General features: G+C 37.3%; 1 protein-coding gene across 1 annotated transcript in view; it reads left to right on the top strand.

Moving 5' to 3' along the window:
- The window catches only part of LOC126262867 (fatty acid synthase-like), a 379,208-nt gene extending 364,424 nt beyond the window's left edge, over positions 1–14,784 (top strand). The window contains exons 34-35 of the mRNA XM_049959735.1: positions 2,448–2,669; positions 14,570–14,784. Of these exons, the coding sequence (XP_049815692.1) occupies positions 2,448–2,669; positions 14,570–14,674 (327 nt within the window). The 3' untranslated portion in view covers positions 14,675–14,784. The remainder of the gene's footprint in view (positions 1–2,447; positions 2,670–14,569) is intronic.
- Positions 14,785–15,127: the final 343 nt, after the last annotated feature.

The raw sequence follows: 15,127 nt of genomic DNA, 5'->3' as shown, positions 1-15,127 counted from the left end.
CCAGGCCCATGTGGCCCGTGTGTAAATATGGGACTGATTACAAATCAATAGAAATGGTAGTAGTCACACTCATCTGATATAAGTGTTGCTTACTGTCTACTTGGAGTGCTGCTGTCACAGTGCGTATAAAAATGATGAGGAGTGTTGTGATTGTATTTGTAAGGCTGTGATATTTACTGTGTATGTGTACCCCTGGAAAACAGCTCTTTGGCAGATTTGAGATATTTCATCTATTTTACACTTGTTAATACAAGATTTCACATGGTTTATTTTTTGTAATAAAAGCCTAATGCTGTCAAAAGATCCAAACGTTTTTGCAAACTGTTAAAAACTAAAAACAAAATAAATGTGGTGGACTTTCAAACAGAACGTTCATAGAGCTCGTACAGTCAACACTATCATCAAAGAATACAGCTAGTTCTTTACAGGGAAAAGCAGTCTGTAGTGCTGCTTATATTCTAAGTTGAACTGGGGTATGTAGCTTTGATGGGAAGCTATTTAAGTGGTTTACAGCATACCTGCATAAGTTGCATATTTCTGAGACCAAATGTTATGTACATGTTCCAAAAGAATACCATAAAAAGTGGGATTTCTGTTGACTATGGTGAAAATATTGATGGTTTTTTCCATCCTGATGCAAGTTGGATGATACATCATTCAGAGTAGAAACATTGTGTTTGAGCCAGAATTTACAGTAAAATCCCTGAGTTTATTAATTGGTCCATGTAGGGCGCAGCAACTACAGTATAACTGTAACAATAAAATAAAATTTTGTATGTAGCTTACCTTTGAAGCACTGTCATCACACAAGGGAAATACTCATATCAAACAAGAGTACTGATGTTCTAAGAGAGACATGAATATGAACTGGCAACCTCTTCAGTGGAAGATAGACTTAAAGTAGGAGGATCTGGAAGAGCATAAGTTCAACTTCAAAATGTGGGGCAAATTTAAAAAATCTAAATGTTCACTTGAGTGTTTTTTAGCAGAATCCAAGTCTCAAGAATTGGAAATTAACAATGAAAGAACATATTACATCAGCATAGACTTTTGATAGAATTTCCAGCAGGGCACAGAACAATTTGTAATTGCTCAAGTTTTTTTCTGTGTGTGTGAAACAAGATCTTAGAGAAATGTATTGTTATAGAACCAAACTACATGATGTGGGCCATAGGAAACATAAAGACATAGAAACATTCAGATCAGGCACTCAAATTACACAATTAGGGCAGTGCTGAGTATTGCAGTTAATGGGAGTTTGGACATAGCACAATGTTGTGTAAAGTCAGCATTATTAAATAGTCTGCTGAACTAATAAATATAAATCAAACAGACCAAGAGATTTCATTATGGCAGCAGAATATAGAAACTTTCAATATTATATGTAACTTAAAAGATCTCAAACAAACACAAACATACACACAAAATTCAAGCTTTCGCAACAAACTGTTGCCTCATCAGGAAAGAGGGAAGGAGAGGGAAAAACGAAAGGACGTGGGTTTTAAGGGAGAGGGTAAGGAGTCATTCCAATCCCGGGAGCAGAAAGACTTACCTTGGGGGAAAAAAGGACGGGTATACACTTGCACACACACACATATCCATCCACACATATTGGTGTCTGTAGCTTGAATTTTGTGTGTATGTTTGTGTTTGTTTGTGTGTCTATCGACCTGCCAGCACTTTTGTTTGGTAAGTCACATCATCTTTGAGTTTAGATATATTTTTCCCACGTGGAATGTTTCACTCTATTATATTAAAAGATCTCAAAGTTTTTGGAATGATAAATTCAAAAACATGCTGTTTAACTTTGATTTAATTATTATCATTGATAACTAAACTGGCTACAGATGCAATGCAAGGCTACAGCAAAAGCTGTTTGATACTTTTTCAATATTTTCATGAAAATATGATGAAGAGGTTCAGTTTTAATCAGTGATATGGCTTAAATGCAAAGTATTCTCCACTGATTTGATGTTGCAGAAGCAAATGCTTTCTGTACATTAATTGGGAATAAGTGCCAGTGAAAGAATTAATAAGTGTTAGAGCTAAATCTCCATGCTGAGAAGTAGTGAAATGTTTAATGTATATGGCATTAGCAACACATCAATGCCTTTGTTTTACTGAAAACTATGTTTGCATGCAGAGCAGCCAGTGTAAGTCTTTGAATGTTGAATAGTTTACTGAATGGTTTTAGCATATATCAGTTCTAGGGATTGCTGCCCAGAACATGCTTGTTTTGTTTTATAGTAAAGATTTACAGTTTTCTGATATGTTTAGTGTGTGTTACTGCAATCTGCAAATGAATAATCAGATGGTAATTATAGTATATTAATGCTATATGTAGTATCCTAAAATCACTAGCAAATGTCTTGTCCACCAAGAAGTTGTGCTTTGTAGATTATTGTTAGTAATAATTTTTTAAATATATTCTCTCCTGTGTTTGACAGGAATTGTCCCAGTTGTCAGACTGGGATGCACGCCTGCAGTATGCACTATCAGTTACAGACTTTTCATCAAGACTAGAAAAGCAACTGGTAGCTGAAGGAATGACTGCAATACTGAAGTATTTGTCAATGTTACTTTCCTATGAGCCAAATTATGAACTGTATGCAAATACTTCCCTTGTGGTACCTGAGTTTTTAGAGGAAGAGAACTGTGGACTCTATGAGGTTAGTAGAGTGTATTACATGAAAACGTACTTATACCTGCTGTTGTGATTAGAGAATAATTGGATGAAGACATTCATTTGGAATATGGCCCCATAAAAATGATGTGAGAAAAGATTTATTTACATGAAAATAAAATGTGGTATTATTTACATGAAAATAAAATGTGGTATTATTAACAATGTTATGAAAAGGTTAGATTGCTACTCACAATAAGGGCAAGATGCTGAGATGTAGGTAGGCACAACAAAAAGTCTTGTCAAACAAGTAAGCTTCTGGCCAAAAGGCAGTCTCCCGAATTAGACAAAATACCTCACACAGTCACACATCTCCGCTACATGGTGAGTAGCAAATGTCCTTTCCATAATATTGCCATTATTGGATTATCCATTGTTTAATATATTATTATTATTTAGTGATAACAAAGAACTACAAATTTGGACAAGCTAAAATGAAGTTTCATAGTATGTTAACAGTAAAATACATAAAATCGTCAACCATTTCGTTGTAACAGAAAATGAGTGGAAATGTTGCAAGCATGAGACACCAATCAAGAAATGGGACATCCCTTTCACTCTCAAGCATGATCATCTACAATTGTCATACACACGGTGCTAAAAATAGTGTCAAATATTTTGAGAGGTGGTAGCAACAGTCAAAACAATAAAAAAGTCCAGTAAACATGGACTCTAAAAATGCATACCTTAAGAGCTATGAGCACTATGAAACTTGTATCTTCTACTGAAAAAGTACTCATAGCTCTTAAGGTATACATTTTATAGCCCATGTTTATGGCACTTTTTTCTTGTTTCGATGGTTACTATCACTTCTCATAATATTCAGCACTTTTTTTAACACCCTGTATACTCTCACTGTGTAAAACACATTGACTTAGTGACATTTAAAAGTAAATCATAAGACAATAGTAAGTATAAAAATTTTCAGAATAATGGATATATGATCTCATACATATGAACTTGCTGTTATCTCATTATAGAAGTGTATAAAGCAATATACCTGTAACCAATTAAACTTACACAGTAAGTCAAATAGAAGGCTTATGACAGTCTCTGAAAACACTGGCAAAATTACATGGAAGGCTACAAAAAGGTAACAAACAGCAAACTCACTATCACAGAAGAAAAGCAACAACACAGTGTCTTCTACTGAAAAGGTTAAGTTTGTAACTTCCAAATAGGATACAGTAAGTAGCATTAAAATGTGAGAGCCAGGAAAATATAAAATTTTTTACTCTCATTGTAAGAATATTTTGTAAGGGGTCTTCAAGATTTGCTAAATCAACCATTTCCAATCATTCTGCATAAATTAGCTACACTTACAGATGAACGACACAGTTAGGACATAATTTGTGAACAATATGAATATTGTTTTTATTAGTGATCTATCTTCACATTCTGTAAAGAAGTAAAACTGTCAAGGATGTGGAATGATTAAGGCAAATGTAAACAAAGTGAAAAAACTCCTGGGTATTGCATTAATAATAATAATAATAATAATAATAATAATAATAATAATAAATTATTAAATAATTATTAAAGATCCCAATACCACAACAGATAAATGCAGACTTTGTAAACAACAAATAGAAACAGTAGATCACATCACAAGCGGATGTACAATACTAGCAAATACAGAATACCCCAGAAGACATGACAATGTCGCAAAAATAATACATCAACAGCTTGCCTTACAACATAAACTCTTAAAACAACAAGTCCCTACATACAAGTATGCACCACAAAATGTACTGGAGAATGATGAATACAAATTATACTGGAACAGAACCATTATAACAGATAAAACAACGCCACATAACAAACCTGACATCATACTCACCAATAAAAAGAAGAAATTAACACAACTAATCGAAATATCCATACCCAATACAACAAATATACAAAAGAAAACAGGAGAAAAAATTGAAAAATACATCCAACTGGCTGAGGAAGTCAAAGACATGTGGCATCAGGATAAAGTTGACATCATACCAATTATAGTATCAACTACAGGAGTCATACTACACAATATCCACCAGTACATCAATGCAATACAGCTACATCCAAACACATATATACAACTACAGAAATCCGTAATTATTGATACATGTTCAATTACCCGAAAGTTCCTAAATGCAATATAACATGTACCGTACAGCAAAAAGGAAGTGACGCTTGATAAAGGTCCGCGTCACTCCATTCTTAACCAGACTTCTAAAAAGTCTGAGAAAGTAAAGAAATAATAATAATACAACAGTCAAACCCAGATAAGTGGGAGCTGAAGGGACAAGGAATTTTTTTCTCACTTACAGAGGTTTCTCTATTACCCAGTTCCTCACTTACATAGGTTCAAAAGTGGCTTCTCTCCCTTGCAGAAGCTTTCCTTAATCAAGGTCTAGCAGCTGAATATCTCCCTTGGGGAAGTTTAGGAAAAGATTCGAAATGGGACAAGGAATGCACGTGTAATCTAGAAATACATTAATTACTTCTAACATAATTGTGAGTGTGTAAATATTATTATGTGCTATGATACACTTATTCAAAGAAATCTGCTACTTTTCTTTCTTTCCCATTTTGATTATTTGAACATGTTTTTTTATCAAACTTAGAAAATTGATGGCTCAATATCCATTGAAAATTCAAAAAATCTGTGGACTCTCTTGTGCATTTGAACTTTCTTGCTTCATTGGACAGGGCATTTGTTCCTCATCAAAACATCCATTTATCTGATCCTCTTCATCATCTTGCTATTTCTGTCCTTCAATATACTGACATAATCCACAACACTCTCATCATCTGTATATTTTATGATAACCTGGACAAGGTCCTCAACACCTATGAATTCTTCAAATGATGGTGCTGACATGCTTGTTTCATGAAGAAGAGGTTTAGTCCATTTCTCAGTGCTGCTTTGAACAAAGCCTGAATCTGTAACAAACTTGTCAGTAAGTCACATACTGTACAGGTCTTGTTTTTGTTTATTACTTTCATCTGTTCTGTTACTGCATGAAGTCTTTTTTCTTTATCTGATCTGCTGTAAATGTCACTGAAAGTCTCCAGATCATCCTCAATGTACATTTCTGCATTTAATGCTAAAGCAGTATACTCTCCCATTGACACTGGACACTTTCTTTCTCTAGCATTTCTGCATATTTCAGAAGGTTTACCATCTTCAGCTTCATTTTCACTTGATATAGAGTCATTTTTGCAATCAGTGACATTTGCTTCATTGAAGATGACTTCTTCATTTGTGTCTTCTTTGCATGGAAACCAATCCTCATTATTAATACAGTATCCAACCATGAAGCACTTCTCTACTCTGGAATCAAACTTTCCAGCAATCACTTCGGCAGGAACTTGTATATATGCTGCACAAGCAAATACTTCCAGTTTCTGTAACTTTGGGAGCTCACCATACAACAGAGTTGCAGGAACTGTCATTTTTAATGCACATGTTGGTGTTCTATTTATCAAGTAAATAGCATTTACTGCTTCTGACCTAAAACATTTAAAAAAGTTTTTCATCTCTTTTGACAGATCTTCACCTCCATTATCACAGCAGAATCTAGTAATCCTCAAACTGAAATGAGCAGTTGATACTCATTCATACTGTTCAACATATTCCAGTACTTCGGATTTATTTTGTAGTACACATTCAGCTGTAAAACGAGTGTAATCATATATAAATGTAATGTTGTATCTCTTTCCATCATAAGATGTGGGAGTAATAGGACCTGTGTCATCACTGTGCACTAGTTCCAATGGATGTTCTGCTCTTGCCTGCTTCTACTTACGTGGAAGTCTTGTTTGCTTCCCTTCCATGCAGATGGCGCACAATTCTGATGTCTTTAGATCTGTACTGTTCATTCTTTCAACATACAAGGGTTGACTGAAAAGTAATTCCTCCACCTTCATAGCTCTTCAACAGTTGGCAGCATTGGTATGCAGCAGGTACTAGCTTGTTCTGTCGCCTCTTCTCTACAGCTCCAGTTGGCGGGAAGCCTTAGCATTGAATGGTTGTGTTGTTACAGTGTAAAGTATGGAACCCTGTGCAGACAGTTGGTAAATGCGGTTTAAGCAATGTGCAGTCATTGAATTCTTGACAGGTGAAGGTGTCACCCCGAAGGAGCTTCATCAGAGAATGAAATTGTGTTGTTACAGTGTAAAGTATGGAACCCTGTGCAGACAGTTGGTAAATGCGGTTTAAGCAATGTGCAGTCATTGAATTCTTGACAGGAGAAGGTGTCACCCCGAAGGAGCTTCATCAGAGAATGAAATTGTGTTGTTACAGTGTAAAGTATGGAACCCTGCGCAGAAAGTCGGTAAATGTGGTTTAAGCAATGTGCAGTCATTGAATTCTTGACAGAAGAAGGTGTCACCCCGAAGGAGCTTCATCAGAGAATGAAAGCAGTTTATGGTGATTGTGTTGATGTGAGTACTGTGTGTCGTTGGGTGAGAAAGTTTAAAGATGTTGAGGCGTGAACATCTGACTTACATCACAAACAAAGGGTTGAATGTCCTGTGACAGCAACCACCGAGTTTCATAAGCAAAATGTTCACAGATTGATTCAGGATGAACGTTGTATCACTCAGAGAGAAACTGCAAGCACAATTGGCATTTCACAAGAACGTGTGGGTCACATTACTACTTTGCTTGGCTATCAGAAGATCTGTGCACAGTGGGTACTCCGGGTGCTGTCTCCTGAAATGAAAGCACACAGACTTGCAATTTGTCAGGAACTCCTCTCAGATTACAAGATTAAAGACACACATTACTCACATCAACATAATCACCATAAACTGCTTTCATTCTCTGATGAATCTCCTTTGGGGTGACACCTTCTACTGCCGAGAATTCAATGACTCCACATTGCTTAAATCGCACTGACCGACCGTCTGCACAGGGTTCCATGCTTAACACTGTAACAACACAATCATTCAATGCTAAGGCTTACCACCAACTGGAGCTGTAGAGAAGAGGCTACGGAACAAGCCAGTACCTGCCACATACCAATGCTGCCAACTGTTGAAGAGTTACAAAGGTGGAGGCAATAGTTTTCAGTCAACCCTCATATTTTGGAAGCACCATGAGATTGGTGTAATTCAAGTATCCTAACCCATGATGCCAGATTTGCAATGTTTTCACAAGAATCACCTTGCAAGGGTCTCTGGTAAATTTTAGAGCATACAGTTTTGCCTCATTATTCATTGCCGTGGCTACAACATCCTTTCCTTTATGAATAGTTGGTCTTCTATTCTCAAGTATGACTTTGAAACCACTTGCCTCCAGTCTGTGCACTGACAGCAAGTTGAGCCAGTCCAGGTACAAATAAAATATTTTTAATCGAAATTGTAACTAGCTTTCCGTTGATACAGCTGACAACATTTGTTTCACCAAACTGCATTGCCCTCAGAATAGATCTAAATTTTGTAATGTTAATCATTCACATATTCCAAATGACTGTTCCTAATCCATTCCGTTGTTCTTGAGTGACACTTTTTACCATGGTTCATGAGATTTTGTGTTGTTTGTCTTTTATCAGCTTGTTCCTTCTCCACCTCTCTTTCTAGAAATTTCACTTTTTCTGTGTATTATTCTGCAGTGAGATCCAACAAATCTAATTTGTGTGCATAGTTTGCATTCAGAATTTCCAGTTTCCAAAATTGCTTCTATTAAAAATAGCAATAGGATATTTGATTTCATATTCTTCCGACATTTTGTTGTTTCAGACTCATGAACCAGAAATACAAAACTGCTTACACAATAGTTACATTCTAAACTAAACTGCCAGCTATTTACTTTCCATCTCTGGGCCTATAACATATTGAGAAAACTGTTTTCAGAGTGTGGTTTCCAGCAAGAAACATTGAAGTTAAACTGATTTATTCACTGGAAAAAAATATAGAGCACAGTATCTGACACATGGATACATGTCAGATACCATGTAGTAGCCATGTTAATTTTTTGCAGGGAATGAATGAGGTCAACTTAAATGTTTCTTGCTTGCAACCACACTCTGGAAACAGTTTTCTCAAGAGACAGGAGTGTATATAGGGACTGTAACTCTCAAGTTTAGACCAATACTTTCCCAAGAAAGGAACAGGCATGTACCTAGCAGAACAGCTCATAAAGGGGAAGCCTTTCATAGTATATGTCCACTGCAAAGAAACTTCTAAAAAACAGTGATTACTGCACAACACATGTAAAACGGAGCATAAAGTTATATATAAAGAGATGTTCAATAAAAAGCATTTGTCTTTCAGACAGGCAATAAGCAGAGCCTTCTACGACTACCATAGAAAAGTCTTATCAAAAGAAAGACCTTGTAATATATATATATATATATATATAAAAAAACAAAGATGATGTGACTTACCGAACGAAAGCGCTGGCAGGTCGATAGACACACAAACAAACACAAACACACACACAAAATTCAAGCTTTTGCAACAAACTGTTGCCTCATCAGGAAAGAGGGAAGGAGAGGGAAAGACGAAAGGATGTGGGTTTTAAGGGAGAGGGTAAGGAGTCATTCCAATCCCGGGAGCGGAAAGACTTACCTTAGGGGGAAAAAAGGACAGGTATACACTCGCGCGCACACACACACACATCCATCCACACATATACAGACACAAGCAGACATATTTAAAGATAAAGAGTTTGTTTGTCTGACGTTAAAACCTGTGGGAAGCGGCTAAAAATGATCAGTGACGTGGGATAAACGGAAATGGAAATAAAGCGAAAGTTATTAGAACTAGCCGAAATGATTATTTAATAGGTGAAAGGAACTGTTTGTGAACTGGAAACGGTGGATTTTATAGCAGGGGTAGTTTTGAAAGCGGAAAATAATTTTTTTTGGTTATGGTTTGGAAGTGGGCTATGTATTATTGGGTATATACAGGCGGGATAAAATTGTATGGTAGATTATGGTAAAAAGGAGAAGGTGATCCTCATTACCAACAAACACTGTCTGCCTGTGTCCATTCATGTGAATGGACAGTTTGTTGCTGGTCATTCCCACATAGAAAGCTTCACAGTGTAGGCAGGTCAGTTGGTAAATCACGTTGGTGCTTTCACACGTGGCTCTGCCTTTGATCGTGTACAACTTCCGGGTTACAGGACTGGAGTTGGTGGTGGTGGGAGGGTGCATGGGACAGGTTTTACACCAGGGGCGGTTACAAGGGTAGGAGCCAGAGGGTAGGGAAGGTGGTTTGGGGATTTCATAAGGATGAACTAAGAGGTTAAGAAGGTTAGGTGGACGGCGGAAAGACACTCTTGGTGGAGTGGGGAGGATTTCATGAAGGATGGATCTCATTTCAGGGCAGGATTTGATGAAGTCATATCCTTGCTGGAGAGCCACATTCAGAGTCTGATACAGTCCCGGAAAGTATCCTGTCACAAGTGGGGCACTTTTGTGGTGCTTCTGTGGGAGGTTCTGGGTTTGAGAGGATGAGGAAGTGGCTCTGGTTATTTGCTTCTGTACCAGGTCGGGAGGGTAGTTGCGGGATGCGAAAGCTGTTGTTAGGTTGTTGGTGTAATGCTTCAGGGATTCCAGACTGGAGCAGATTCGTTTGCCACGAAGACCTAGGCTGTAGGGAAGGGACCGTTTGATGTGGAATGGGTGGCAGCTGTCGTAATGGAGGTACTGCTGCTTGTTGGTGGGTTTGATGTGGACGGACATGTGAAGCTGGCCATTGGACAGGTGGAGGCCAACATCAAGGAAAGTGGCATGGGATTTGGAGCAGGACCAGGTGAATCTGATGGAACGAACGGAGTTGAGGTTGGAGAGGAAATTCTGGAGTTCTTCTTCACTGTGAGTCCAGATCATGAAGATGTTATCAATAAATCTGTACCAAACTTTGGGTTTGCAGGCCTGGGTAACCAAGAAGGCATCCTCTAAGCGACCCATGAATAGGTTGGCGTACGAGGGGGCCATCCTGGTACCCATGGCTGTTCCCTTTAATTGTTGGTATGTCTGGTCTTCAAAAGTGAAGAAGTTGTGGGTCAGGATGAAGCTGGCTAAGGTAATGAGGAAAGAGGTTTTAGGTAGGGTGGCAGGTGATCGGCGTGAAAGGAAGTGCTCCATCGCAGCGAGGCCCTGGACGTGCGGGATATTTGTGTATAAGGATGTGGTATCAATGGTTACAAGGATGGTTTCCGGGGGTAACAGATTGGGTAAGGATTCCAGGCGTTCGAGAAAGTGGTTGGTGTCTTTGATGAAGGATGGGAGACTGCATGTAATGGGTTGAAGGCGTTGATCTACGTAGGCAGAGATACGCTCTGTGGGGGCTTGGTAACCAGCTACAATGGGGCGGCCAGGATGGTTGGGTTTATGAATTTTGGGAAGAAGGTAGAAGGTAGGGCTGCGGGGTGTCGGTGGGGTCAGGAGGTTGATGGAGTCAGGTGAAAGGTTTTGTAGGGGGCCTAAAGTTCTGAGGATTCCTTGAAGCTCCGCCTGGACATCTGGAATGGGATTACCTTGGTAAACTTTGTATGTGGTGTTGTCTGAAAGCTGACGCAGTCCCTCAGCCACATACACCCGACGATCAAGTACCACGGTTTTGGAACCCCTGTCCGCCGGAAGAATATATATATATATATATATATATATATATATATATATATATATATATAAACAAAGATGATGTGACTTACTAAATGAAAGTGCTGGCAGGTCGACAGACACACAAACAAACACAAACATACACACAAAATTCAAGCTTTCGCAACAAACTGTTGCCTCATCAGGAAAGAGGGAAGGAGAGGGAAAGACGAAAGAATGTGGGTTTTAAGGGAGAGGGTAAGGAGTCATTCCAATCCCGGGAGCGGAAAGACTTACCTTAGGGGGAAAAAAGGACGGGTATACACTCGCACACACACACATATCCATCCACACATATGCAGACACAAGCATACATATTTAAAGACAAAGTAGATATATTTTTCCTACGTGGAATGTTTCCCTATATATATATATATATATATATATATATATATATATATATATATATATATATATATATATATAAGAAATTTTGGTCATAAGTAAAGACTTTTGTGACAACAAAGCTAGTGCCCAAACACTCATGGCTCACACAGGAACTGAAAATTAAGTGTAACAAAGTAAAAGCAGTAACTGTATTCAAATGTCCTTTTATGAAGGGCAGTCAAGAAATACTGCTCTAGTTTAATTAGCTCATCACTGGAAAGATAAGTGACAGTGACCACAGTGGCTAATGGAATCTCTTTCAACTGTATGAAATTTGCTGCTGAGTTAGCCACTATCTTAGCTGCAGAATATTATAGATTTCTTGAACATAAATCTGTGCTCAGTGGCTAGAAGAAATGACAGATCACTTTCATCTACTAGAAGGGCAACAGCTATAAAAACTATTATCTGCTATCCAGCACCATTGACGTGCATCTTTCTTAGAGTTTTAGAACATACTTTGAGTTCAAGATGAGGACTCTCAACCCACCCTGAATTCCAAAACATCAGTCATGCAAAATCCAACTCCCACTTTTCTCGCATGATGTCTTCAGATCTATGGATTAAGGCAGTCACATGTAAAGCTATTAGTTCTTTCCACATCTCCAGGTGTACTTTTCATGGATTGGCTCAAAGATGCTTCTCATGATTTTCTGTTTCAATATCAACATCAAATATCATTCATCTTTTTTGTGTGCTTAACATTTCTGTCCCACCTGAAAAACACTGATACTATAACTGCATTATAGGCCTTAATTTGGTTGTAAGTGACAGGTTTTCTTGTGATATTATCTGATTTTGACCGAAATGAGGGTTAGACACATTGACATTACATTGATTAATTTCTTGGTTTAGGTTATTATAGCTGTTGAACAAGGTGTTTAAAAATTTCCACTCTGGCTATGTTTCATATTCTTACCAGTAATGGAGCATTATTAGGGGTTTCTCTGGATACACCTATCACTTCAGTCTTCTCTGTATTAATGCTTTGCCCAGTCTTTCTGGAATTCTTTGCTAAGTCTCCCACAGTTTCTGCCATGTCTTCCTCTGATTCTGCTACAGTTGCCATGTTGTCTGCATATCCCAGTAACTGTGTCCTTCCATTTAGCTTCACCCATTTTCCTTCTCTTTTCATTTCATGAATTACTTTCTCCAGGATCAAAATGAAAAACATCAATGAAATGACATCACCTTGTCTCGTATATTCCTGATGTGGAATTCCTTGGCAGTCCCCCTGGTATTTCACCTTGGCTTTCGTCTCTGTTGTATACATCTGCATCAAGTTAATTAACTTCCTTGGTATGGCAAACTTCCTGAGGATGTTATATATATTTAATCTGTGTATGGTATAATAAGCCTTTTAGAAATCTACTAATGTTACCAGGAAGTGATGCTTCAATTCAAAGAACTTTTACCAGACTTGGGTCATGGTGAAAATTTGACTTATGGTTGGCCTTCTTGCCCAAAAATTTACCTGTTCCTCTCTGACAATATCTTCAGCAGAAGTCTTCAGCTTTTCAAGAATTATTAATTATAAAACTTTGTGTAGTATGCTTAGCAGAGAAATACCTCTACAATTACTGATCCGTTTCTGCAATGGGAAAATTGTATCTGACTTCCACTTTTTTGCCTTTCCTCCAGTCTCCATACATCATGTATGAGATTGGATCTCTCTTTCTGATGTATTCACATACTGCCTTCAACATTTCTGCCACCATCCCATCTTCTCCTGGTGCATTATTATTCTTCAGTTTCTTAATTGCTCTGTTTACATCCTGCTGAGTCACTTCAATTTCTCCTTCCTCTATACTCTCTGCAATTCTTTCTTTTGGAAAAACATTTTCAGGATCTTCAGCGTTCAGCATCTTTTCAGTCTGTCCAGAATTCTTTCCTTGTCCATTTGCATATCTCCATTGTTATCATTAATAACTAGCACCTCATTTCTTTGACTTCAGGCACATCACAGATAAAAGTTCATATTATATATTAATAACCTGGTGGACAATGTTAACAGTAACATCAGACATTTAACAGATGATACAGTTATCTATAATAAAGTACTAGCTGCAAAAAGCTGCACAAATATCCAGTCAAATCTTGATAAGATTCAGTGATACAAAGATCATCAACCTGCTTCATATGTTCAGAAATGGTAAACAGTGCATTTCATGAGATGCACAAAACATATTATCCCATGACTAAATACTAGTGGTTACAATTGGAACCAGTAAACACACGTAAGCACCTAGGTGTAATAGTTTGTAGGGATATGAAATCGAATTACCACACAGACTCATCTAAAGGTAAAGCACATAACAGTCAGTGGTAGGATAATGAGAAAATGGGGAAATGCAGCCACTCTAGAAACAATATTGTATACGAAACAGTTGTGTTACCCATTCTAGAATATCATTCAAAAGTAATACCAAATAGGACTAACAGGAGATATTGAATATATACAAAGAGTAGTGGCACTAATGGTCACAGGTTTGTCTGAGTCACAGAAGAGTGCCATCGATATGCTGAACATCTTAAATTTTCTATGACTTGCTAGTCTTTTGTTAAACTATACCTTGAATTTTTCCACATCCATGACAGTTCTCCCTCTTTATGGAAATTATGAAACATAGTGAAAAAATTGATGTTATGTTTCCTGCCACATCTTGGATTTAATTATTTTCTGCAACCCTTACATCACACATTTACCACAAAAAGGAACTCTTTGCTCTAGAACCTTGTGACTCTTTTAGCTTTTGTAGATATCTATCAGTAGGAGGTTTTTATCTTTCTTTATTTGATTCTAGTTTCACTTTGGGCTACAGTACAAAAGTAATATATTGTCAATAATATTTGATTTACATATTAAGAATTTCATGTTTTCCATTTATTTTTGCAGCTTTGCAAGGAGAACCTCAGAATTTACCCTGTTGGGAAGGACTATGAAACCATGGTGAAAAGCAAAGATGTTGCAAGACTAGTAAATTTCACATCAATTATTTAAAAATGCCCAGAACAAGATGAATTTATGTACTTAAGATATGAACTTGAAGTAAATACTTGGAATTCCATTCTCTGAATTTCATAAATGTGAATAAAACTTATTTTATTATACCTGTTTAGTTGTACTGCTTCCATTTTCACTCTGCTACATTAATTGTCTTGATACTGTTATTAGTTAAACAGTTGGTAGAGTCCAAAATCATTATGAAATGTACATACTATGAGAGAACAAATCTGGCACATGGCCATAATTATAATTTTTTAGTGAAAACAAAATGTAAAATAATAGATTTCAAAATAACGAGTGTTGTCTAAACATAATGATAATAGATTCAAGAACCTAAGTAACAAACTATGTGAGGAAAGGCAACTACCCATCTGCAGCTGACTGATGGTGTGCATATACACAAATATAATAGCTCAGAAAATAGCACTCTCTCTCAGAGAAGCTACC

Source organism: Schistocerca nitens, chromosome 6 (genome assembly GCF_023898315.1).
Source record: "Schistocerca nitens isolate TAMUIC-IGC-003100 chromosome 6, iqSchNite1.1, whole genome shotgun sequence".
Lineage (NCBI taxonomy): Eukaryota > Metazoa > Arthropoda > Insecta > Orthoptera > Acrididae > Schistocerca > Schistocerca nitens.
This window is presented reverse-complemented; position numbering and strand designations above follow the sequence as displayed.